Here is a 26373-nt window from a genome sequence, read left to right on the forward strand (position 1 = left end):
CTAACTCCAAAGGCCAACATTGACTAGTTCAAAGAAAGGTAAATCCGACAATTCCAAAACATTCCAGAATGCTCAAGGAAAGACTTCCTTCTCTTTCATACTAATGGCAGAAAAAAAAAAAAAAAAAAAAAAAAAGAATTAAAGAAGAAGAAAGAAGAGTGCCAATGTCACCAGTTGTGCTAAACAAAATAAACATCACTAACACGTAACAATTCTCGAAAGAAATACACACACACACACAAACAAACACAATACTTGTGAATGTGTGTGTGTGTGGAAGGCTGTTTGTGTGCATGATGGTTGTAAGTTTCCTCAATGGATGTTCACTGCGAGTGAGCTCGACCAGCAAGTGCCGAATCCGGCAACAGGGCTCGAGGGATTCGGAATCGGAAACTGCAGAATGTGGGTGCACAGCATGCGCATGAGCACAAGCACAGATGCAGATGTAGTAGATTCAGCAGGAGTGGCACAGGAGGACATGAGGGCTTGCTGCGAGGAAAGCTCTTCACAGCGATGGTGCACCTCAGCACCATTCTGGGTTTTTGCTGGTATTTAGAGCATCTTACTGAGGAGTCATTGATGTTGAGAGCCTCGCCTGGTCGCGAGCAGCAGTGCGGTGCATCGAGTCATCCCGGTGGGAGGTGCTTGGAGCCGAAGAGAACTCGTCGTCAGAAATTCCGAGACCAAGGAGGTCCTTCTCGAGACTCGTTGCAACGGTCGCAGATTGTCGCCCTCCTGCGACGAATTCCGGCGCTACACTTTGACCGTGAACTTGTGAGCTTGCGCAACCATGCGGAGCTCCAGCAATTCGTTTATCGTGATTGCCGTGGAGTGGCACGGCATGATGAGAGGTGTAGTGAAGATGAGCTCTCCGGGGAGCTTCCTCCTGACGTGATGTGGCCTTTTTCTGCCGTTTCAGAGCTTGGAGAGAAGGGGATTTTTAGGGTGGATTGGAGTGTCATTCCTGCTACTGCAGACCCGTTTCGAGGATTTGGGTATAAGGCACCAGCTCTCACCACCCGGAAAATCTTGCGAAGAGAGGGTGGGGGACATCGTTGCGGCGGGGGCCATTACGACGATACTGGGGAGGGAGAGAAGGATAGGTTAGGTCGCGGAGCGCGGAAAAGGTCTCAAGTGGAGAGCATTGCAACAGCCCTGAAGTTCCTGAACCTTTCTCCAGGTAAGCTATGCAACCTCAAATTATCTCTTGGAATTCCTCTTCACGAAGGGATGCTTTATTGCAAGATTCCTGATTTAGGGTGTGGGGTTCAGGTAGATCCCTCATCCCTCAAAACGCCCAGTCGTTGGATTGACAACATGTTTTATGTTCAGTCTGGGTGCCACGCTCTGTAAAGATTGACGAGGTGATTTTTTCACAGAGTTGAGACATTTTTTTCCGCGCAGGTTCTGTCGTGGTGGATTTTGGGAGTGGTTCAGGTGCTCTCTCGCTTCCGTTGGCTTGTCTTTTCAAGGAACTCACCTTCATATGCGTGGACTACAAACTAGAAAGCTTAAGACTGCTTGCCATGCGAGCACAAGCAGCAAAACTGGCTAATCTTACTACATGGCAGGTATGTGATTCCCTTAACCTCAAGCTTTAGCTTCCAAAGTCGGACTTGGTTCATTGTATCAGAATGAACGAAATTACCAACACACATTGCATCTTCAAATACTTCACAACGCTACATTCATCAAGTCCCTCGTCTGATGGACATTAACCTTATAATTTGGCATTGCAATCCTTGGATTGTTAATTACTGAGCTGAAAGATTTGAATTGTGACAAAGCCTCGCAGCATCTTACAGATGATTTTACTCTTGGCTTCGAACAAATATCTCTTTCGCTGCTAGGTTTTTCTCCTTTTGCTGCGCTAACCGAATCGATTACCCGACAGGGTCGGATTGAAGACTACATGGAGCCATTCGACGCTTGTGTGGCGCTTCATGCTTGCGGGCATGCTACTGATCTTGCTCTCATGCAAGCTCTGAGGTGGCGAGCAGGTTACGTCGCTTCTCCTTGCTGTGTTGGGAAACTTCAATTTGCAGTTGCATCGTCTTCATTCACTGGAATTGTTGACGAAGTAGAGAAGCCCGAGTGTAGTGGTGAGGAGATTGTGGGGTCATTTTCAAAGCCACTGTCTCCCAAACAATTAGAGCACTGTTTGACATACCCCAGGTCTAACTGGCTACGATCAGTGATCACAACCGAGGACTTTCTACTTCTGGCACGAACGGCGGATTGGAGTAGCTACGATTATGACAGTTGGACTAGCCGATTGCACTCTATGTGTAAAATAATGGTAGAGCTCGATAGGAACTTAGCCTCACAAGATCTTGGCTACAGGACTAGCCTTCTTGCTTTAGCTGATCAGAAAGCTGGTGCCATTGGAGTGAGCCACATCCTTGTAGGCAAGCCTTCAATGAAGGCTCACTAGCTCCGAGCAACGTTCACTTTTCCTTTCATCTCTTCAAGTCCTGAATCACATGTATCTGTTCTCCTTTTGTATCACAGTTGGTGTGGTGCAGGAAAAGGTAGCCGGCCAGGATTGAGGACCATTGATGACGTTTTTCTAACGATTGTTTACTTTATATTCCGACTACAAAATTGTTAGTCACCTACACTGTGGAAGTCTCGGTGTCTTTGGCAGCACCTTGATGACAGACTAAAGTTTCTCACATATAAGACAGCTGGGTATGGGGTGCATTGTTGATTTGAAGAGCAAGTTACTCTCGCTTAATTTACTTGCAGCGGCTCGAAGACCTGAAATTACTGCCAGGTACATGCAATTTTTATATACTTGGCGATTGGTACCGCTTACTGTTTTTGTGCCTTCACCGCAACAGACAAAATTTAGCGGAGCTTCCGATGCAGGTATTGAATTATCGGACATCATTCCTTGCTCCGCTTGTTCTTCAGATAAATTCAATGCCTGTCCAACCTGCTGTGCAATAACTTACCTATGTGAGAAAGATAACATTGTTTGAGTGGAGAATGATGCGGTTGCAACAAACAGTTTTTTGAAAACTTTAAAAATTATTATTTGATCTTGAAGTTTTAAATTTGTGTTTACATGGTGCAATTGTAGATACATTTTTGAACAAGTGATGATGGACGAATTGTTTTGTTTTGATTGATTGCACAAGTGTCTTATATATTTTTGAAGTTACAACGTTCAAAAATGATGTTACAAAAGGAATCCCTAATCTATGTACGTTATTATTTTTTCGAACTGATAGGTATTTTTCGTTTTACTTTTTTTCTTTTATTTTTCTTTCTTTTTTGGATACATAATTAATATTTATAGAAATATGCTTTAGTTGAACCAAAGGCATGTGGGTTTACTACCACCAAAATGTTTACAATAATAATTGGAGATTAGGATTGATAAAAAAGTTATAAAAATGAAAGTTGTAGGAGACAAAAGAGAAAAATATTTCATTTGATAGAATTGAAAAAAATATCATAAAAATTTTACAACGCATATAAAAAGTAAAATATACAAGAGTTGGTTGAATGTGTATATATTTGTATACATTTACACAAGATGATTTAATATAGTTTCATTACAAAATAAATAATTTAATTTAATTTACTAAAGTAATAAAAATAATATTTTTTGTAATATTATAAGTATGATTAAATTGATGTATAATTATTCAATAAAAAAAGTGTTGACAAAAGAATATATGTGATTATAATATAAAACATGATAATTTAAACCAAAGACCTTCTCCATCAATGCAACCATATACATACATCATCAAACCAATATACAATGTGTAGGAACCACTTACACGAAAACTATTCATTGTCTGGTAAGGCTCTTTACCCATCAGGATCGTTATCTCGGGATCTAACATCTTCATGGTTCTGATCACCAAACCTCATCGAAGAGCTGAGATAAGTCCTGATTTGATGCGGCAGCAGATCCAACTCAATTTGGAGATTCTTCTTCCCAGGTAAGCATTTCCACAAACTGTTGCCGACTCCTCTTGCATTATTATAGCCTTGGCACGTCTAGAGCCACTGACGCTGATTTGTATGGAAAAAACTCAACTCCACTCGCTTCAATCAACTTACTGTGGCAATACTGTTCAAATGTTATTAATCCTGTGTGAGATAAAATCCATCTATGAACGGGGGTGCTTCTCTGAACCTCTGGAACTAAGCTTCTTTTGGTATTTTGTATCCAGGGATCAAAGGATATACACACAAATAGACTTTTGAGCTTGACATGCTAAGTTTGGAAAGGTGAAGGGTGCCACTGGCTTTCACGATACAGAGAATGTCATATGTTGCATACTTATGTTGCAATTTGTGTACACTTCTAATTATTCATTCTCTCTTTAATCAAATAGTTTTATTTTATGTGAGATGGACGTTGACACAAGCCCACTCAAGTTGAGTTTAATTAAAACGTGGCAAGGACCTCTTCTTGTGCATGCAACCTGCGTCAAATGAAGTTTACTTCAAGAGTTATGTACATTTGCATCAACGTAGTTATCCTGGACTTTGTGATGGGACATCCACCAGTGAACCTTGCGGTTGCAACTCAAGATGCTGACAACCTCTGTGAATACTCTACAAATTGAACAATCACGACATTGTTTGTTAGTCATTTCGTTAAGCTGGATTTTCATGAGTCACGCAAGCAATTTGCAGAATTGACCCAGTGTGATAATGTGCTGGAATGGATGAATAGGCTCATGTCAATCTCTCAGCAGGAAACTTCCACAAGTTTTTAAGCTAATAAAATCTAATTTAGGGCAATCAGAGGAAAGTTGCATATATTGCAATATTGCAATATTTCGTGAAGACCCATTAACAAAGGTGACTAGCGTTATGAACCATCTACTTTATGTGCAAAGGTTCAGGGTGCAATGCCGGAACCTTGCATGACATGCTTCAGGAAATATTACTCTTCAGGAGAGCAGGACCACTAAACCTCTTGAAGCCAAGCTTGGCCGTCTATCCAGCTGAGCTGCAGGAAGTTCTGTGCTTCGCCGTCACTCAGTTCATGTGACCATTTAACTCGTTGTGAGGCATCCGAGCCCGGTCCTGAGCATTGATATTGCCCGTAGTACACAGTCCTGCAATTCAAAAGTAATTAATGAATCTAAGGCAATGCCACTGTAATAAAAAGTAACACTTAATTACGTAATTTTGACAGTTTTATTGCAAGAGGAAGTGAAAAGAGACCAACCGTTCTCTGGAAGGATTAGACCAATCCTGCCAGCCTTCAGGCAAGATGACATCGTCCATGTAAGTGTAAATGTACACGACTCGTGAATACGGTCCCCATGCTCGTCCTAAAAACACTTGCCCAGTTCCTATTCCAGTGATCAAGCAATTAATGAAGACGAATCCCGTGTTTTCGTCTGGACTCGACCTCTTTTGGGCTGTCAGCGACCCTGATATGTATGCCTGTGTGGCGATCTCATGTATCTCACAGTTCTGTGCCAATTGTTCCCCAAGATCAGAACATCGGAACAAGTCACACAACCTTCCAGAACGCAAGGAATCTGGAATGGAAACATGAATGCTTGGGCAACTTAGTGGCAGCATGAAAAGTTATCCATTCATGCTTGTTCTCAGATGTTGAGAACCTGAAACAGTGGAATCGAGGAATCTATAGAGAAAGGATGTAACGACTTACCTTGAAGACTGATTGACCATTTCCGGAGATGATGTCAATGTTGCCCTCAAAGTAGCATTCCTTGAAGTAATGGCGACCAGAGAAGTCGAAGAGGGTGTCTTGGCCTCCATAGAACCCACATGAATAGAAAGCTGCTTTGTCTGTGACTAGCAAGACTGCCACTGCTTGGCCATCAACTTGACCTGGTTCAGCCAGTGGAGCGTCGTTCTGCATAGTCCACAAGGGCATCTCAGTACTCAAGATTGTGCACCACAAACTGTTCTGGGGGACCTTTTATGTTTACTGAAAGTTATACTGCAACAATCTCTCTTCGTTTGATCGTATCCACGAAGTTCCAAGTTCAGTTCACCCCGAGATGCAACTTCATCGCGAGTTTTGAGAATTGTTAGACATGTGTAAAGCTGTAACTGAATACCTGAAAACCGATGCCCCTGGCGATGAAGTTCGATGAGTAAACCGTCACCGTGGCACTGTTGGCAGTACCGCTCTGGCTAGCAGATTGGCGGTGCGCGATTGTTGTTGTGGATCGCCCTTCCCCCTGAAGGATCACGAAAGGCTTGTTGGATGGAATGAAAACCTTTTCTCTGCAAGAACATGCAACAAGCTCCGATTTCAGGATGGAAACATTCTGATATCTATGGTCTAGGTTTCAGAAGTTCAAGTAAAATGCACACCGGTAGACTCCAGCTCGTATGGATATTTCGACCCAGACAGCATTGTTCTCCGGAATTGCATCTATTGCCTCCTGAACTGTGTTGAAATCTACGTTTCCTTGCTTCCCCACGGATATATAATTGGTGTTGCTAGGTAGAGCCCTGGTACGCTTAAAATGAGTGGGGTGGCCGTATTTGTGATGGTGGCCATGGTCAGGATTGGCCCAGAACCGGCTCCCGGATGCGCCTTCCTCTGCATCCTCGAGAGGTTCGAACCTTACGGGTTGGGTTCTTGCGTATGCAGATTCCCATCCGTAAGATCGCCCCTGAGTATTGCAAAGCTTCTGGAAAAAGAGTAATAGTCTCAACAGTAGCAAGAATTTGCTATTCCAGGGACGCGCCATGGTTGTCAAGCACGTAAGAACAAGCCAAAGATCTTGAAACCGGGCTGGATCATGTGCCCTGTAATATAAACAATAAAATAAAATAAAATAAAATAAAAAATCATTAAAAGAAAACCACGACATGTTATGCAAACAAGAGAACTGAACACTAGTTTCGATAGCAACTATGGAGCAGACGTCGCAGGTCAGTGGGTCCATTACTGAAAAAAAAACACACTAAAAGAACCTCGGGATGGCGACCACCGATCAAACGCTCATACAAACAATGCAATCCCTGTTCACCTGTGAAAGTACTAACACTGGGAATCCATTGGAGATGCAGATATAAAAGCTGATCGCGACTGGGAGGAGTCACAGGATTTCTCATATTGCAATTTGAGGGAACTTGCTACAACCTATGATCTGCTCGCGGTCATCAGCGTCGAATTGTTCGTAATTCTCCCAAGCGTCTGCAATAATAATTCAGAAAAACCTGCATTAGTCCATTTGAAGGAGGCATTGTGAATGCAGGGTCCCGTTCCACACAAACCAAGTGAAACGAATTCTCGCAGATAGACTGATGAGCATCACTTGTGGGTTTGCTCGGCCCTTCAAATCATGCCCCAAACTCCCCTTCCTACGCCACAAGATACGAAAAAACAACTTTCAGACGTTGAGCAGGCTTGATCATGCAAGCTTACCTGTCTACACTGACTAGTATTCTACTGAAGTCATTCACCCTCACTGCGTCTGCACAACAGGTTAACCTTTGGACCTGGGCTAGCTAGATCAGAGACTGACTACCCATCTCTCCACCTTTTTTATTCTCTATCATGCACAACCAAAGCCCTCATTAATAGGCCTCGTGATGCCGAGTGCAAGCCACTGATCTGCCTCGGAGTGGACGTGCATTGTACCAGAAAAGTGCAGCTCAGTGATGACATCTGACATGGTGAGAATAAATCCCCCCAATAGCGAATCACTCTGCAGCAGGAGCCTGTTTGCATCGACTGACGCTCTAACATGCCAGAAAAAGTATGGCCTCAGTCCTTTGCCTTGTCCTTCCCCTCTTTGTAATAATCACTCTCTCTTAATTTACATCAGGTCGTATTCCCATCCGGCTCACCATTCTAACGGTCCATTTACTGCAGCTCACTCACACACAGAGTAGCACATGAATCTTCCGTTGATTGGGCCTAACTAATGCCCCCCCGTCCCCACTCACAAGCGCTCACATGCAAGTATTTCGAGTTGATATATGGGTATGATCTGCGTACCTATGAGCTCTGGATCTAGGTCTACCCAGGCGCCAAATTCTACAAAGTGAGGAACTAACAATCAGAGGATGCAACAAAGAAGTCCGGTGCTCAGAAAACAGGAAAGCTGTGAGACCTGCTCCATGAATGACAAGACCTTATGCATTTGTTTTTTTTGTTTTGTTCTGTAGAGATTATGCAATTGTGCAGCAGAGTTTGTTGGGTAGAAACGGCATTCACTCATGTCTTAGGGAGTGCATGATTGGCTTGAGGCAGTTGAGAGTGTGATACCCTTTGTAGGGGACTGACTGACTGATTGTTGGGACTCATGTGAAGGGGGGGGTCTCAAAGTCGTGGGAAACAGCAGCAGGAGTATGTTCAATGCTTGCTTTTCATTATTCACACTCCCGGAAATAATTTAATAAATAAACAAATAAATAACAGAGAGGTTGTGAGGGTGATGTGTTGGGATGTGATGTGGCTGATTGACAAGGCCAGACTCCACTCTGTGTTCACTAGAATTGCTATTCAACCCTGCCTGCACACACACACACCTCCCCCCCCCCCTCCTCTTGTATTTATTTATTTATTTATTTATTTATGTGTCTCCCAAAGCCCCATCTTTCTCTTACGCTTGTTATGATCCCCGCTGATATGTTCAATTTAGACTTAACCTGTGGACTTGCTATGCATCAATCAGTCTTGATTATACATAAATGTGCCTATATATATATATATATATATATCTGTGTATGTATATATGAATGAAAGTATGCATGCATGAATGAATGAATGAATGAACATGGGAGATGTTTTACATATTTATCAAAAACTTAGTTGGATATATTATAGTAAACAGCAACTACATTATAATAACTATTAATAAAAAAAGAAAGTATATTTTTTATAGTAATTAACTAATTAATGAAGACAATAAAAATTACATATATTATTTTTCAAAAAAATAAAAATAAAAAATTATTCTGAAAAATATGAAGTACATACCAAAAAAAATTTAAGATTAAAAAATATTCTAGATTAAAATTTTTAATTTTTTTGGTGTAGAACTACATAAAAGAAATAAAATCATAAAATAAATTTCAAAAAAATATTACATATTATGTGATGATTTTTTTTATATGGATTATAATTTTTGTAATTTTTTTCAATATTTTGAGAAAATATTATTTATTGCACAAAAGAATGTTATGAAGATTAATAAATACAAAAAAATTGCATTTTAAGACCAATTTAGGTGAAAGAAAGAACAATGTAATTATTAGATTTTAAAATCCTATATTTAGATTAAATTAGATGTACTTTGTAAAGAATTGACTCTCTTTAAGATGGTGGTTTTGGTAAAATAATTAGTGTTTAGTAGAAATTATTTTTAAATATTTTCTTGGATGTTTAATATTCATTGAAAAGACTTTAAGAAGTAAGACAAATACATTAGCTTACATAAACCAATTTTTTTGGAAAATAATTGCAGTGCCTAAACATGAACAATAAAAGATTTGCAAAACATCTTTAGACAAATTCAATATTAACCCAGAAGAATAATAGGTTCTATCTTTGTTGTGTTTAGACATCTGAATACTTGATATTCTACATGTATAGTCATTAAATAAAGTAGGTTTCTTTTATGTTTGAATTTCTTCCTTTACTAACAAGTATACCACAAATATCTGTTTTTACTAGCAAAAACAAACTAAATCTAAAAAATTATGGTTGACTAAATATGCATTTTTTTGCAATACACTTCCTAATTCAAATTATGGCATTGTATACAATATTTAGATAATTAAGTATAAAAGTGATATTATAATATAAATAATTATTTGGCGTAATGCAACACAAAAAAGTAAGCATAACGAATTAATAGTGAGTAAAATAAAATTATTTTAGAAATTAGAAAGATATATTACGTATAAATAATTGATGACAAAGAAGTTTAAAATTGACGTTGTAGAAGCTTCATCACTTTCCATCCAAGTCCAAATGTTGAAAAGAAGTAAGTTAAAAAAAGTAGCAAGTTGCAATTTGAATGTAATTTGAGAAAAACAGAATTTAAAATTATCTAAATTTAATATATATATAGACACAAAACTCTAAATACATAAAAATATGATTTTTTTAATATTTTACTTAATTATATCTTCATATAAATAATACATACTTATGAAGAAAAAAATTCTAAATATACTCTAAAAACATTCAAACAATTTAAACATAATTCTATGGTCATATGCAAAATTTGTTCATATTCTTGATTTATAACTTACTAATTTTTTTTTATTCAAATTATTTTATAATATTTTAATATAAAAGATTTATTATTTAAAAATAAATTTGTGTAATTGTAATTTGGTTTGGTTTTCTATTTAACAAAAAATTTATAAGTAATTCCAATAAATGTTTTCACAGTAATTATACGAAAATAAGTAAATCTAAAATTTTAAGCTCTCTCTATATATATATATTCATAAATATCAAATAATTTTAGTATTATTATTTAAAAAAAATTGTGTTTTTACTGTGAATAATATCAGTGAATTCTAGAATGAGGGTTTTTTTTAACAAAATAATTTTGGAAAAAGACCATGAGTAAAAAAAGATTAATAATTGTTTTTTCTTTTTTTCCTCTTTAAAGTCCATATATTCAAGTGAAAAATTTACCTTACCAAAACACGAATCTATATGTAATAGCAATAAATGCTTTAAGTATACAAGTAAAATTTTAAAGTGTTCTACTCAAAGTGTATTCTTCAAGATTAGGTATTTTATATCTAGACTTGTTTTAAACAAATTTATTTCTAGAATAACTTATTTAAGATACTATCATTTTTACAAAAAAATAAAAAATATTTTATTTATTTATTTTTTGTCTAAATATGTAGTTGTACTCTTTTGTAAAATAATCTCAAAAAAAAAATCAAATTTTTTGGTTTCTTTAACAATCTAGATATAACATATAAAGTATTGTTTTGTTGCTTTTATTAAGTAGAATATTTTTAAATTTAAAAACTTGTAACGTATATAAATATGTATATAATATTTTAATGTAAATCTATAAACTAGATTAAACCATTTTTTTAAAGTTTATACTATTTTATAATAAAATTATATTTATTATTTAGTTATTTTAAATAAAATATTAGTTTATGAAATAATGTGTGTTTAGAAATACTACATGAATATTAATTTAAAAACTATTGTTATGTTTGAATTTATAAATATTTTTGCCTATTTTTTAATGCTTTCATATTGCTGACAATAGGTTCATATCTTAGTCAATTCTTATCAATAATTAAGAATCATGTGTCTTTTATAACATTGCTCAAGTAAAAGAACAAATAATATTTTCAAGCAAATTTTATATCACAACTATTGTTTTTAGAATATCTTTCTACACTACCTTTAGTTTGTGCAATAGAATCCAATTATCTTTCAAAAATGTACTTGACACTATAATATCTTCTACAAATAAATTACAAAAATGTCAAATCATTTTAGTTAAGTTAATTATAAATATCTCTGCTATCAAATTTTCACTAATAGATTCCTGATTATTTCAATGATTATGGATATACATTATTTTGATATTATACTTTATATCAACTTTGCTTATTTTATAATCTTTTAAGTATCATACTATAAGTAAATGAAGACATTATTTCAAGAATATTTCAACTAATAGATATATATATATATATATATATAGTTTATTAAATTCTAATAATGCTGTTTAAATAAATAAATAAGTAAATAAAAAATTGTATTATATATAATTTATCAGAATATGTATGATTATGCATAATTTTTTTTAAAAATACATTATACATATAAAAAAGTTTACACTTCTTCATGCATGTATATATATATATATATATATATATATATGAATTCATGTTGCATTTCTGCTTAGATTAATATTACCAATTTTGACCATAACTACACACACTGCTAGTAATGTCAATATAATGGGTGTATAGCATAAATTTATTTTTTCATTATATTTTGGAACTTTGGAATTTTAGAAATTCATTTAAAATTTGTGCAACAAAATTATTGGAATTAAATGTAGCAATAGTTCATTGTTTGTACTACAAATAAATTAATTTAGATTATATATATATATATATATATATATATATATATTTTAAAGTTTTTAGTTTTATACATCATCAAAGTTTACACCACATTGTATTATTATGAGATTATATTTAAAAAACAAATTTCTAATCACATACCAAGACACACAATGTAGATTCTTTATATATATATATATATATATATATATATATTTGCACTTTAAGTCCAATACAAGATTTGACTCTAGCTACTATGTCTATTTCCCCACCACATTTTTTCTAAAAACCAAGCGACAATAAGCAACTAGACCAGTCACCAAAAGAACATGAACATTCCAAAATAAACAAAACAATCCAAACATTTGTATACATTCCAACAAACCCTGTGGTATGATACACAATTCACTATCAGTATTATCCATACATGTATCTGTAAATACAGGGAATTGTTAAATTGACCCAAGTATTTACAAAATTCTAACCATCATCAAAAAATTCTCTACTGCTAGATTCTGGATCCGCATGGGTCAAAATCCAATGAAAAAATGGTTGAATTCTCAACAAATGATAACGGGTGGGTCAATTTAACAAATCCCTATGTATATCTGGGGCCCATATTCTTGAGAGATGCCCCAAACGGATCACAGAGGTTGTGACGCAGAGCATCTTCTAATTTCCAACCGAATCCCACTCAACGGATTTCTAAAAAAAAACAATCAAATTATGCAGTATGGGAGGAGGGTATCATTAGCCAGGAAGGACGGGTTGCACCAGCCAACGCAGTGCCCGCTTGCAATGGGACTGCACCGCTGCAAGAAGGCTGGACTTGACTGGACTGGTGGGGAGTGCGAGGGTAGGGTTTCGACCCCTAGGTCGCTTCGGTGTTTCAGGTCGAGTCTATCTAGCGTGAGTGTTCATTTGGTGTCTACGGCGAGTTTTGGAGACTCTGGGTCTGACTCAAATGTGGTTTCCGTTTCTTTTTATTTGATTGATTTCTGCAGAAATTAGGGTTCGCAGGCTCTCGCTGGTCGAGCTGCCTATATATGAGGGTGACAATCGCGTTGAGTTTGCACGTTTTTTTTTTTTTTTTTTTTTTTTTTGTTCTAGGTTACTTGAAATTGGTGACTTGACTTCTTATTTGATGCAACAAGAGATGAGAGAAAACACCCGCAGCAGCGTTGAGCTACTGAGAAACATGCTTTTGCTGCAAAGAGATGAGACACCGTGTATTGTCTTCTCGAAAATTGGTAATGGAATTTGCATTGCGTGATGAGTATCAAGTGGTGGAAAGGGATTTAAGGATTTGAGGAGATGGAATTGATTCTCCCAGTTTGTGTTAGGATTGGGTAATTTGGTGAGAATATGCGGTCCTTCGAGCATTGATAATTTAGCTTCGGAAGGGATCAAATTCATCTAGCCTGTACTTTCCTTACACATTTGACCTTGAATTGTTAAATCTGAAGGATGCTCACTCGCTACAGCATTGAAGTCGTACTCAAGCAGAGTTTAATAGTACACACCACACGACCAAGATGTTGATTTGCATGAAAGGATGGCATTTAATCCGAAGACATTTTTCTTTTCCCCTCTGATTGTCGATGTTCGTGAAGGTTTAAAGCGTGTTGCATTGTATTTTCCAGCTTCTGAGATACCTGAGGTTCCGAAGGTTTTGTATTCGAGCTTCGGACAACGGTTGACAGGTGTGGCTTGATACTTAGTGTCTATCCTCTGCATCTTGATCACGTCTCAATTGTGTTTGATTTTGTTCTCATGTTGATTGAGGCAGGATTTATATCAATGCTTCAGTTTGAGATGTCCGAATCTATCCTCTTGGTCAGGTGTCTGACACACTGATGGTATGGTTTGTGTTTTAGGTTCTTGTAAAGTACTTGCCTTGAAAATGCTGTATCTGCCAGGCTCGTAGGCCAATGTGAAGCAGTGACACAACAGAGGATCTTTTTGAAATCCCATGTCTTCGGCGATGGGAGACCTTGAAGAGCTCCAACAACCTCAGGCTAGCTTTGGCGGCCTAGGTATTCCCTTCCAGGCCGTTGCAGTTGTGGGCTCTCCAGTTTTCCCCAACTCTATCAAGTGGTCTCAGGATAACCTTCTCGCCGTTGCGTCTGGCCACCTGGTCACCATCCTGGTTCGCTTTTAATTTCCACTCATCTAAGCATTATCTGTGTTATTTTTTTTAGTTTTAATCTTAATTTTTACTTGGGTATGTGTTCGTCGCTTCAGTTTGTGGTGTTCTGGTTTTATTGCAGAGTGGTGGTGCAGTGAAATGGGCTGGCTGATGCTTTTTTAACGTCACTTTGTTTGAGCTCTTGTGTATTTTGGTTATTGTGACCTTTCTCTCCTGGGTTTGTTTTATATGTCCTGGGTTGATTCGTATTTGGAGGCAGTTGATCCTTACTGGATATTTATATGATTATAGACGGGACTTAATAGCTGGTTGTCACATACTAATATGTCTCTATCAGAGATACTTTTAGTTATGGGTAATACCAGATAGGTTTTTGTTAGACTTTTGAGTACTCTGGGCATGAATGCTTTTGACATAAAGAGCATGGTTAATGTAGGATTTACAAGTGGACCATCCACTCTTGAACTCAAAAGATCATCATTGTGTAACGGTCAGTCTTTGTCATTTTTTGCAGAATCCAGCGGAGCTGACAGGTCCAAAAGGTTTTGTTCCAGTGACACAAAGCCCAGTTTTTGATATTGGAAAAGTGCAACCTGCAGGTTTGTAACGATGCACTTCTGTTATAATCGCTTAGAATCATTACAGGTCGGTGATCACCTTAGATTCCAGTGTGTGTGCCATTACAGGTTTATCTGCTACTCAATTAGTTATGCCAGTTCACATGGTCATATTGTTAGAAAGTTCGGGTTTTCCTCATGAAACCATTCACGAAGATGATCCAATATTGATCTCCCTCAGTTCATGATTGCAGTGATTTGGTTGTTCCTAAGATTCGGCTTTTAATGCGAGTGACAAGCTAACTTTGAATGTAACGAAGCAGTAAATTAGAAACGCCTCAATGCTGCTGTCTGTTGATTATTTTTGCAGACTTTCATGACCCAGAGCTTATGCAATTTCGATTGGCTAGAGAAGGGCGAATAGGGGTGCGATCAATAGATTGGTCTCCACAGGGTGTAGCATCTCATGGAGGGTAGGTTTGGGCTTTCTTGTTGCTGCCAGATTGCAATCCCTGTACTTCACCCCTGGACCCAATATTTCTATCTCTGGAATTACACGCTGAATCCATTTTCTCACTTCTTCATTCTTTTTTTTCTTCTTATTTTTGAAAAATATTGAAGCCGGTATTTCTTTGTCTTCTGCATCTTGCAGCTGTTTATTGGCTGTCTGCACGACAGACTCGAGAGTAAAGCTATATCGTGAACCATTTTGCGACTACACCCCTGAATGGGTGGAGGTTAGTTTTTATACATCTTCATATTTATACAGTCGTATTGCAATCATTTTCGAAAATCTTTGCATTATAAAGGAGACACAGAAATCTATCTGCGCACTTCTTCTTTTTTTTTTTTTTTTTTTTTTTTTTTTTTTTTTTTTTCCAGCACTTATGTGTTCATTAACAATAGTATCTCGACAATCTGCAGGTTGGGGATGTAACGAAACTCATGCATTCTTGTTGTGTTGATGATAAGTTTCAAGGAGCAAATGCAGCTTATGATGTGGTTACCAAGGTATCTCCTGGCAGTAATAGTTCTTGTCGTTTATTGATTGCAGTAATTAGGTCTCAGTCAATTTGTGCTCTACATTTAATTGATGCAGGCTTGCTTTTAGGTGTCGCCTCATTCACCCACACTACCCTTATGTACTTTATTCATTTACTTAACTTATTTATGGTTTTTGTTTAGTGCCACTCTAAGATTCTCTCTGGAACGTTTTCAAGGAATTTGTGCATCTGCTTGTGATTTTTTTTTTAGTCTTGAAGTTGTTTAGCCTAACTGCTTCAAGGTTTGCATGATCTTAGGATGATAGGATTGATGAAAACAACTTGCCCGTTAAAGCAAAGAAACTGCAAGCTCAATCTCAAGAATCTCTACATAGAAAAGTGCAAAGGAAAGAGAAAATGTGAGCAAGTTTGTAAGTAGCTCTTTCTTGAGAAGTTTTTGGTTTTGTATACTCTTTTGTTTGTCGACTCACAACACGTTAAGTTTGTGCATTTGAATCAGTTATCACTGATTTATCTTGCTCCGTGATTTAACAGTAGTGGGTTCAAATTAGCTGATTTATGTTATTTTGAGAATAGACTTTCTCATAAGATATGTATTGCTGTTTGCAGTACTCAAAACACATCAGAGAATAGATATAATATTGACGATGATGATGACTGTCTAACACTGATTCAAGCTAAAAAGAGAGCGAAAAAGAATCTCTTGACAACTCCGCCGAGCTCCAAGAATGTGTTCACCAGGGTAATTTGTAATCTCCTCACCTATCTTTGTGCTTAATAAGGGTTGAGATTTATTACAACATGTGAAGACAGCTTATGCTTCAAGTTTATCCTGGATTTTTATTGGCTACTACTCAAGGGAGCTCTCACTTATTTTCATGTATGAAATTTCCGTGCAAAACTAGCAAAATAATACTCTTGCTCAAGGTCACTGTTGAAGTGATTAGATTACTCAAGTAAAGAAATAAGATTGTTTGGACACTTCAGTAGGTGAGTGTATCTCTGAATGATTTGGGATGTAGCCAAGGTTGTTAACATATCAGTTTCGTGTTGAAGGCGGAGGATAACACCGTTCAAGAGAGTCGAACACCAGGTAGCTCACCTTGATTTTTTTGGTTTGAGAAATAATTCCGTTCTTGTCTACGGTTTTCTCTCTCGAAGGTCGTCGTTTATGTATTTTGATACGCAAGCCAATTCTTTGATTTTATGGAGAAATGTTGCATGGTGGAGATCAATTCCTTTGTCTCTGAAATTGGATGAGGACTGAAAAAGGCTCAGTTTGTTTAGATGCACATGAAGTTTTACAGTCTAATAGAGGTAGAAACCTTGAGATTCGGTTACTTTGTCGAAGGACAAATAGTTATAATTCACTTCCTTCTGATGATGCAGTTTCGCCAAGTGGGCAGCACTCTGGTTCAAGTCGTCGTTCAAGTTTCATAACACCCAAAGAATATACAGAGAGGGATTACTCTTTGTCTCCACTAGTGATTGCCTGGTCTCCGACGTGTTATGTAAACGATCGAGGGTTGGTTTTATGTGCTGTGGGAACCAAGGCAGGCAGTGTTTGGCTCTTGCGAGTCGCACTTCCAGAATATTACTCAGTTGAAAAATCTGTACCTCCAAAAATGTCTCTACTTGGAGAAATCTTTGCTCACAAATCCTGGCTAACTACATTCAGTTGGGGAACTCGCTCTTGTATAAAGGACACAACCGAAGATACTGTGGTGTTAGCAACTGGGAGTTCTGACGGAAGGTATGCGCATCATTTATTATTCAGTATTATAACCATCAAAATCATTAATACATATTTTTCCTCTTCGTTGAATTCCCTGCTTCTCCTGCTTCTCCTGCTTCTCTTGTTTCTTCTTTTATCTTCTTTTTAATTTTTAATTTTTTAATTTTATCAAACTGAAAATATCAAGTTTGATTGAGATCCACCTTGAGATTCAATTTCATGTCACCCATTTTTGGCAGTGTTAAGCTGTGGTCTGGAAATCTGCATGATCTGGCGACTATGCCGTCTGGAAGTAGGACATTTCCATTGACACTGCTCACAGAGGTAATGTGTGATCCTTGAACGACATCGATTTTTTCTAATCCGGTCTATTTTAAGAAGTGAAACACTTAGAACATAAGCAGGAACACTTAGAACACTTAGAACATACGCTAAGTTCCTGCTTATGTTTTAATTAGAGTTATATCTACATGTTGTATTGTCTCTTGTGGATGAATTGCTTGATTCCTTTCTGCTTCGTTCTGGTAAAGAGAGGTTTAGTATTCTCGGTGTTTTTCTTGCTGATATATGTCAAAGGTAAATTGATATGTTCTTTATATCAGTATATTACTACTAATTTGGATTCAATATATCCTCATGTCATTATTCTTGAGCTGAAGTTTTACACTGCTGCAAACAATGTAACTTTTCCTGTTGAATGTGTATTATCATCAAATTCCTTTCGCTTCTAGAAGACTCATCTTACTTCTTTGTGCTGGCCAGGTCATACCTCCAGACACTGTGATCGTGAGTTCACTAGCGCTGGTCGTAGCAAATGGACACTCTTCAAAGCCACTTCTGGCTCTTGGGAAAGGATCTGGCCAAGTCTCTGTGTGTGAATTCGATTCCTCATGGGTCTGCACTCATAGGGTTAACCAAATCATGGCGCATGATCAAGTTGTGAGTACCTATTCAATGTTTGAGTATGTGTAAATGTCAGTTGAAAGCGCAGGACTTCTCATGATTGACTATGAAATTTTTTGGTAATCACTAATCTTTTAAGCTTGTCTTAATTACAACGTGGTCGCAGGTAACTGGATTAATCTGGACTGTAGATGGGCGATTTTTGTATAGCTGTAGTCAGGTATCATGTTCTCAATCTTTTTCAGCTCGCGCTTTCCGATTTACTCAGAAGTGCTAACGTTGGGGGGTTAAAACCAATCATGTTATACGGGTCTTCACTGACACCATTTGTACGTTCCAATTACATGTCATGATCTTTTTTCTGCTTCAATAGCGAAACAAATGTGTGGAATGCATCTTTTGGACAGTAGTTTTTACAATTGGTGGCTTAATTGATTTTTGGCCAGGACAACGTGCTGCACGCCTGGGAGTTTTCAGGAGATGGTCTTTGCAGTCTTCCTATCACAGATTGCTCATCGCTGCTTAAAACGGAGACTCCTCAAATCGCGCTGGATGTACGTTTTTTTCTCCTCGTCTGCAGAACATAGTTTTCTTTTATTATTTTCAATTACAAGTTACTAATGAGCTCACGGAGCATGTTCACATGTATTGATTTATCTGCTTAGATATTTATACTCGCTGTCTACTTCTCGCAGCTACCTGCCTCTGTCCTGGACCTTTATTATGGGATAGCATTTTCTCCAGGAATGCTCAGTATGGCTGTGGTATGACACTTTTCATCCGTTGCTTTAAGTTTACCATTGGGCATAGTGCTGTGTGTTATTTTTACGAATATACATGCCGTATGAATTATGAGGTGCATGTTTTTCTGTTATGAGGATCGTGTATCTACTCTAGATAGCCAACGACCTTCATTCCGTCATTGTTTATTCAACAACGCTGCAACTCTGATAATGCCGTGGTTGTAATACTGATGCGGTCTATGATATGAGTATTAGGTGCGTGGTGTAACAGCTGATATGGTAGACCAGATGTACCAAGCCAGGTAAGTCGCGGAAACATCACAAACTATGTTCGTTTGATTTCGCATCTGCATATGAGTGTACCGTATTCTGCTTCCTTTCTTCAGGAGGGTGCACTGGTATACCTTGTCATTAAGAATCCACTGCCTGAAGTGTCCTTATGAGCAGATACGTGTTGGTCTAAGGAAGTACTATCCGTTGCGGAGTGTGGTCAAACACTGTATTAACTAATTTATGTCCTGTTCCTCTCTATTTGCATTCATTTAAAACTTTCAATACTTTGGTCGCAGGGCACAGAAAGGCGTGGTGCACTTATTTTGGATGGGTTGTCAGAAGTCCAAACCCTCGTTGGACGATGTCCTTGATACTAGTTTTGGAATGCCGTTCCACAAAAGCATTCAAACAAATGACTTCGAGAATTGGAAAACAAAAATTCTTTTCGCTCTTCATCGAATGGAAGACCCTACATTACCGTTGGTTTTGTGGGACACAATAGCCGCTCTTACCAACCTTAAACCTGTAACTTCAGCAGAATTTGTCATATCAATTATCCTTCACTGGATCTCTTCTTGGTGTCAAGGCTTGAATCTTAGGGACACTGGTACTCTATATACATATCTGGATAGTTTACTTGCCAATCTTGCATCTGCTTCTTGTCGGCAACTACAAATACTGTGTGTGCTCTATAGGCAGTTATTATTGGCTCATTGCACGGCTGAAGTACTCAGCGGACGAACTTCTCAAGAGCAACTGGAACCATCTGGGGAGAGGATACCGTCCTGGGGAAAAATTTCAGGCCGTTTCCTCCACTCTGCTGAACAAGAGGAACAGTTAAAGCAGCACTTGCGGATTGTTGAGTATGAGCTAAGACAAAGGTTATATATGGGAACTCTTTCTTTAGCAAGTTGCTTGGAGACTGCAGAGCAGTTGAAAAACAGACTGGGAGACATGGAGGTGATATTGCCTCTGGTGGTGAATTGGGTCACTGCCAATAAATCAGAATGCTTTCCTCGCTTGGTCCAATTGGCTGATGACATATCCTCATCTTCAAATGATATGTGAGTGACGCTTTCAAATTCGCCCATATCACGCCGAAATATAGTAGTGCGAAGGCGAAACAGTTTGAAATACTTTGTATCTGGCTTTAACCTTGCCAGTTAACTATGGAATTCTAACATCCTCTACGGGTGAATGCATTTTCGTACAGGTTAAGGATTTAATCTCAGTAGGTGTGTTCTTTTTGTGAGCAGGTCGTCACTATTTAGGAAAGAAGCTTTATCAGAGCATTGCACTTTCTGTGATGCTGACGTGCATCTAGAGTCTCCGGAGGTAGCCTATTGCTGTGGCATTCAGTCAGAGAAGGGATTTTCCAAGCACAAGCTTCAACGCTGCGCAGTCTCGTTGCAGGTTAGTGAATTTTTAAGCATTCGTTTACGTACATTTCAGCACAAGTATTTCCTTGCTGCTGTTAATGCACACCTTTTTTTTTCGTGTTTTTTCGTGATTTTTATTTTTATTTTTATTTTTACCTTAAGTCCTAGTCATGGGGGTTTAGTCTATATGCAACTTGATAGATCTTTTAGTTCCAAAATTTATGAATCTTGAAGTGCAATTAAATCAAGCCTCACTTATTTTGCTTACGAAGCAGCTATTATATTTAGTGCTTTACTATGTCCTTGATTGCAGGTGTGTCCAGGGGTCCCCCTATGGTACTGCAACTGCTGTGCACGATGGGCTTCTAAGCTTGCCCCTGCATCTTTTTTCCATCTTCCTTCCCGAACTTTCTTAGAGCATGCGTTCTCACCGATCACCGAACAAACCCCGTTACCAGCTTGCCCTTTTTGTGGTATCTTGATGCACCGGTACTTGCCAGACTTTTTACTCTCCCCAAAGTTAGTGTAACTGTGAAAGCTGATGCGACAAAAAAAAGAGGATACCAACACGTGAAATAGACTTTCAACAGACCAAGGAATGGCTTGTTGATCTTGTCGGAGACAAGAAGTGAAAGACTTCAAAGAATGGGAACGACTTATCAGCAGACTCTTCAACGGCAGATTTCGACTCTGTCTTTACAACACGAATTATACAAAACCTTGGATTGAATATTGACATCCTTCGCAACAAGATCTTGCAGTCACGTTTCCCATCGTTTTCATACCCCATTCAATTGAGGGGAGTTGTAAACTTCAAACGAAACTCTCATGATCTGAACAAAGTAGTACGCTACATTCCAAAAATACAATTTTTGTGTGAAGTGTAGTCTGTCCCCACCCTTCTTGAGTTTTTTCTATGTATCTCTTCACGTGGTAATGGGTTTCCAGTTTCATATCTTGTTGTTTTCCACAATGCTGTCATCAAATTATTTTCCTTGTGTGCATACATTCACTCAACATATATGGCTAAAATACATGCACGCAGTGTTCCATTGAAATCTCAACCAAACACAAGAAACTCAAAAATGTGAAGTGTTAAACTAAATGAAGCAATTCATAAACACAACGATGAAGTCAAACGGGTAGAATGTACACGTCTCATGCTAGTTAACAAACTGACCATGTCTAAAAGGAATATATCATTCTCAATTTGAAGCCTCCTGGAAATCCCTTCATGTTTACCCACCCACCACGCACTTAGAAATCTGGAAACTACTTCAGCAGGTTGAATGTTAAAATTAACGGGAAACTCGAGAAAATATGTGATGATTCTGTCTGTTCGAGCTTCGCTTTTTCTACCTGAATACCACACGGATTCAGGATCTCCTTTGAGACCTGCTTGATGCGGATGCTAGGGTTCTTCTCCCTGTGACGGCTGGCTTGTGCTGCAGAGATGGTTGCATGATTCGGTTCCGGGTACCCGCATTGAGTAGAGTCGACAGACGAGGTGAACCATACTGAATCCGAGTTTTGGTGAAGGAACCGAAGTGCACTGGACTAAGGTGGGGTGGGTTGGAATTTGTGGGTACGTAACCTGCTTGCTTGAAAATCTTTCAGGCGTGTCACCTCTGACGTTGGTGAGGATGCCGTTGATTAGGGATGAGCATTAAGGGAGAGATTCATCTTTCGCCAACCTAATGTCTGTGTGCGCTTGGATTCTCTTCACAACTTGGACACATCTGATCAGAGTTTTAATTTGCGCTGGTAGAGCGAGGTTCTTCTATCCTGCACATTCTCTGTATGTTAAGCCACAAGGGTAGAGGGGCTAACCACGGTGGAGGTTGATTCCCTCTTGAGGGGTTTAGACGTTTAGTGATGGGTTTAACGTCTCAGTGAAATACCCTTCCATTTCGTGTTTTGGAGGTACAGTTAAGGTCATGTGCGGTTGCGACTGTCGTTATGGAAGGTCTGCGAGGAACTCTTGTCTGGAGGGTTGCAATTTATTTCGTCTCTGCGCACATTGCGCCATTGTTAGTCATTGCTATTGATTTTTCTTCCCGATTCTAGCAGCTGGTAACATGGATATCTTGAAGGGTTTTAGCTTGCTACTTTCCAACCGCTAGAAAGAATGTGTAGATACTGTATTGGCCAGCCCCTGTCAAGTGTGTCCTTGTTGAATTTTTTTGATTCTGTGTAACAGGTTTGAACTGAGGTTTTGAGGAGGTTTAGGTCAGGCCCAGACTTGCCAAACCTTCGACCCTGCTCGTCAGCGACAGAGTATCTGGAGCTAGTGGCAATTAAATGCAGCAGTTAAATCTTCTCGGAAGTGCTCCTACAGTTCGCTGTAGGATGGAGGGTCATTTCCTGTGCATCAAACCCTCTGAAAAATTATCTTCCAATTCTTCTTTGAGCATTAGGAAGTCTCTGTCGGAGAAACACTCCATCTTGAAGAGTGCTGTGCCGAGCCAATGCAGGATGCAGGCTTCTAACACAGCGACTGGGGGGATCCAAGCAGACAGCAAAGAGCAGCCTAAGGAGGCTAAGTTATGGGGAGGTCGGTTTGAGAAAGGTGTTACTCCTGCTGTGGAGAAGTTTGGGCAGTCAGTTTCCTACGACCGGAAGCTATATAAGCATGATCTCATGGGAAGCCGTGCACATGCGTCCATGCTTGCGAAGCAGGTATATTTATCAAACATATCCAGGAAATTGGGCACTATGAACATTCTATGTTAGTCACTACCATTAACTTAGTGAGTGAATGTGGTGGTTTTTAGATGTTCCATGTGAAGCTGAATGATGCGCTCTGTAGGGTATTATCACTGTCCAGGATCGAGATGCGATTCTGAACGGCATTGACGAGATCGAGAAGCGCATAGACGACGGAAAGTTCAATTGGAGGGCAGACAGAGAAGATGTTCATATGAATGTAGAGGCTGCACTTATTGAGCTTGTTGGCGAACCGGCTAAGAAGCTACATACAGCGCGTAGTAGGAACGATCAAGTGCGTGTTGCGTGTGTTCGCATTTATATTGTGTTCTGTTCACTCGCTCAAATTACTCTATATTTGGTTTTGAAGCTTGTGTTTGTTGCTGCACATCGTTCAAGATGATGTTTGCCGATATACATAGTACACAAACGTATGCAGGTTCGCTAAAATTGAAGCATTTCAGGTTGTTACAGATGTGCGATTATGGTGTCGAGATGCTATCAACGACATCGTGCAGAGAATCAAATATTTGCAGGTAAAGGGTTTACGCACTACGTGTCACTGAGTATTTTTCAAATATTTGCTTGAACGCATGAACAGAAAGCTTAACCAAAACGAACTCTCTCAGTGACACAAAGGTGGAGATTTCAGGTTTCCTTAGTCCAGCTTGCTAGAGAAAACGAGGGTTTAGTCGTGCCCGGCTATACCCATCTTCAGCGGGCGCAACCACTGCTTCTGCAACACCTTTTGCTGGCTTTTGTGGAAATGGTATAATCACGAACCTGCCCTTGATGTATTTGGACAATGTCATATGTTCTCTTAATCATTGTTCGTTTGATTAGAGCTTGTGTTATGGTAATGCGTTACTAGTATTTTTTGCAATAGTCGCACACGTGTGGTTGTAGCTGTTCACTATATCAGAGTATTCTTTAGAATGTTTGAATTAACTAGTTGCTTTCTGCAATGGATGCCAGTTAGAGCGAGACGCTTCTCGCCTTTTGGATTGTCAGGCACGGCTCAATTTTTCTCCTTTAGGTGCGTGTGCTTTGGCTGGCACTGGTCTCCCCATTGACCGGCACAATACTGCTGAAGCCCTGGGTTTCACCGAGCCTATGCGCAACAGGTGCGAGGACTGGTTAGAGTTTGGATATTACCATCGGCTCTTCTGAAAACTAATCTTCAATTTTTTCCATATAGTGCAAACTAGTTTTTTGCTGTTCTGCTAATGATAACCGAGCGTTGTTATCTGCACTTTTATTCGTTAACATTGTTTCTGCATACAGTGTGGATGCAGTAGCAGACCGCGACTTCTTGATTGAGTTACTGGGCGCAAATTCCATCATTGCAATCCATCTTTCACGCCTTGCCGAGGAATGGGTACTGTGGGCTTCGGAAGAGTTCGGTTTCTTAACGCCCAGCGATGCTGTATCGACCGGGAGCAGCATCATGCCACAGAAGAAAAATCCTGATCCAATGGAGCTGGTTCGAGGGAAGTCAGCACGAGTAATTGGAGACCTTACAACAGTTTTGGTTTTGTGCAAGGGGCTCCCCATGGCTTACAACCGTGATCTTCAGGTTAGACAAGATTTCTTTTGCACACTGATGACTCTTGTTACTCTTTTTCAATATCTTTCTCAAATAGCTTTTATTTCTACTTGTAATGAGCGATTGGGCTATGCTGCAGGAGGATAAGGAGCCCCTGTTCGACAGTGTCGAAACCATCAATACCGTGCTGGACGTGACTGCAGAGTTTGCCCAGAATGTTGTCTTCAATAAGGATCGCATATCGAAGTCATTGCCAGCTGGGCATCTAGATGCGACAACCTTAGCTGACTATCTTGTATACAAGGTAGTGCATAATCCTGCATTTTTTCTGTGCGTCCTTTTTTGCTTCAAATCAAATCGTCTAGATTTGTCGCTCATGTCGAAAATTTCCCATGTTTGTTCTGTTTTTATCATTCGTTTCTGGCTTTCATGAAAATATTTTTGTCATGTGATTTTGCAGGGTATACCTTTCCGAACGTCGCATGACATTGTGGGCAAGGCTGTGGCAATCGCAGTTAGCAAGAGAATAGAACTTAAAGATCTTTCACTGGAAGAGTTCCTAAGAATTAATCCCGTTTTTGAGGAAGATGTTTACACCTTCTTGGGTGTTGAGAACTCCATTGCGAAGTTTCGGTCTTATGGCTCGACAGGAGCTGAGCCTGTCGCCGAGCAGATGAAATTCTGGATCAGCAAACTTGGGATGTGATTTCACAATTTTCAATGAGGAATTGATCTGCACTGCGACTCTTGGAGAAAATATTTAAGCATTATGAGGTATATTTTCTGTCTTGGCCTCGAATCCATAGTGAGTAGTTCTGCTGTCATGTCTCCACCTTAGACATGGCAGGTGCTAGTATGGGACCAACCCAACCAAATCTGAAACATCAATCCAGGTAGTTTTCACACGTTATTATCCTTGTGTACTTCAATTGTGAGATCTGACCATGACTTCCCCATTAGAAAAGCGGGTTTCATTTTAATTCTCTGTTGTTATTTCAAAACCCTACTTGTTGAAATGGGGCTTGGCAGGTTTTGTGCTATAATTGCTATTTGTGATAGAGTGCTGCCATTTTACTCATAAATCATAGCTATTTTAATGTTAAATCTTAACCAGTAAACCAAAGAATAGAGAACTGATAACGTCAAACATACAGATAGGAATCCTACATATGTATCGTCACTAGTTATTCTACAGATGAACAGCAATGTGTAGCAATGTACGCAGTTTGAATCTTATGGAAGAATACGAATCTTAGAAACGTATCTAAAATCAGGTTTTTACAATGCGAAATCTCATATTTTAGGAAATGTGCCAATTCCTGTACGTAGATATATGCAT

At 38.8% G+C, this 26373-nt stretch overlaps 4 protein-coding genes and 1 long non-coding RNA gene across 19 annotated transcripts; 4 read left to right on the forward strand and 1 right to left on the reverse strand.

Moving 5' to 3' along the window:
* The first annotated feature begins 211 nt into the window (after window positions 1–211).
* LOC112295281 (uncharacterized) lies at window positions 212–2618 on the forward strand. The gene is made up of 3 exons (XM_024546626.3): window positions 212–1180; window positions 1405–1571; window positions 1895–2618. Exons 1-3 carry the CDS (start codon window positions 514–516, stop codon window positions 2432–2434), a joined length of 1374 nt encoding a protein of 457 aa, XP_024402394.1. The 5' UTR covers window positions 212–513; the 3' UTR covers window positions 2435–2618.
* A 75-nt stretch (window positions 2619–2693) lies between these two features.
* On the forward strand, window positions 2694–4879 carry LOC149987459 (uncharacterized). The gene is made up of 3 exons (XR_016498413.1): window positions 2694–2871; window positions 3086–3959; window positions 4194–4879. It is a non-coding gene; the product is annotated as an uncharacterized LOC149987459 (long non-coding RNA).
* LOC112295283 (putative pectinesterase 14) lies at window positions 4578–7549 on the reverse strand. Of its 4 annotated transcripts, none has more exons than XM_024546633.3 (7): window positions 7394–7549; window positions 7109–7162; window positions 6331–6771; window positions 6072–6240; window positions 5657–5863; window positions 5204–5454; window positions 4578–5090 (listed from the first exon to the last, which is right to left on the reverse strand). In XM_024546633.3, exons 3-7 carry the CDS (start codon window positions 6711–6713, stop codon window positions 4940–4942), a joined length of 1161 nt encoding a protein of 386 aa, XP_024402401.1. In that variant the 5' UTR covers window positions 6714–6771; window positions 7109–7162; window positions 7394–7549; the 3' UTR covers window positions 4578–4939. The 4 variants fall into 4 exon arrangements, with proteins under 4 accessions (XP_024402401.1, XP_024402398.1, XP_090100634.1 ...); XM_024546630.3 differs by having other exon boundaries at window positions 6996–7162; XM_090244508.1 differs by lacking the exon at window positions 7394–7549 and adding an exon at window positions 7284–7379 and having other exon boundaries at window positions 6996–7162.
* Window positions 7550–12752: 5203 nt separating this feature from the next.
* Window positions 12753–21651, forward strand: LOC112295278 (uncharacterized). 5 transcript variants are annotated; one of them, XM_024546612.3, is made up of 20 exons: window positions 12753–12895; window positions 13683–13742; window positions 13917–14188; window positions 14703–14787; window positions 15116–15218; window positions 15398–15482; window positions 15670–15756; window positions 16047–16147; window positions 16359–16491; window positions 16806–16842; window positions 17139–17502; window positions 17724–17808; window positions 18247–18423; window positions 18554–18607; window positions 18834–18941; window positions 19083–19151; window positions 19386–19432; window positions 19700–20467; window positions 20660–20816; window positions 21096–21651. In XM_024546612.3, exons 3-20 carry the CDS (start codon window positions 14012–14014, stop codon window positions 21309–21311), a joined length of 2853 nt encoding a protein of 950 aa, XP_024402380.1. In that variant the 5' UTR covers window positions 12753–12895; window positions 13683–13742; window positions 13917–14011; the 3' UTR covers window positions 21312–21651. The 5 variants fall into 5 exon arrangements, with proteins under 5 accessions (XP_024402380.1, XP_073396847.1, XP_024402382.1 ...); XM_073540746.2 differs by having other exon boundaries at window positions 13917–14075; XM_024546614.3 differs by having other exon boundaries at window positions 12800–12948.
* Window positions 21652–22082: 431 nt separating this feature from the next.
* LOC112295280 (argininosuccinate lyase, chloroplastic) lies at window positions 22083–26014 on the forward strand. 8 transcript variants are annotated; one of them, XM_090244507.1, is made up of 10 exons: window positions 22205–22344; window positions 22983–23138; window positions 23298–23461; window positions 23592–23783; window positions 23953–24024; window positions 24141–24257; window positions 24464–24612; window positions 24773–25064; window positions 25174–25338; window positions 25495–26014. In XM_090244507.1, exons 2-10 carry the CDS (start codon window positions 23084–23086, stop codon window positions 25738–25740), a joined length of 1452 nt encoding a protein of 483 aa, XP_090100633.1. In that variant the 5' UTR covers window positions 22205–22344; window positions 22983–23083; the 3' UTR covers window positions 25741–26014. The 8 variants fall into 8 exon arrangements, with proteins under 8 accessions (XP_024402392.1, XP_024402387.1, XP_090100633.1 ...); XM_024546625.3 differs by having other exon boundaries at window positions 22229–22367; XM_024546624.3 differs by having other exon boundaries at window positions 22083–22367; window positions 22983–23461.
* Window positions 26015–26373: the final 359 nt, after the last annotated feature.

The sequence above is a fragment of the Physcomitrium patens genome, chromosome 18 (assembly GCF_059467195.1).
Source record: "Physcomitrium patens ecotype Gransden chromosome 18, ASM5946719v1, whole genome shotgun sequence".
Lineage (NCBI taxonomy): Eukaryota > Viridiplantae > Streptophyta > Bryopsida > Funariales > Funariaceae > Physcomitrium > Physcomitrium patens.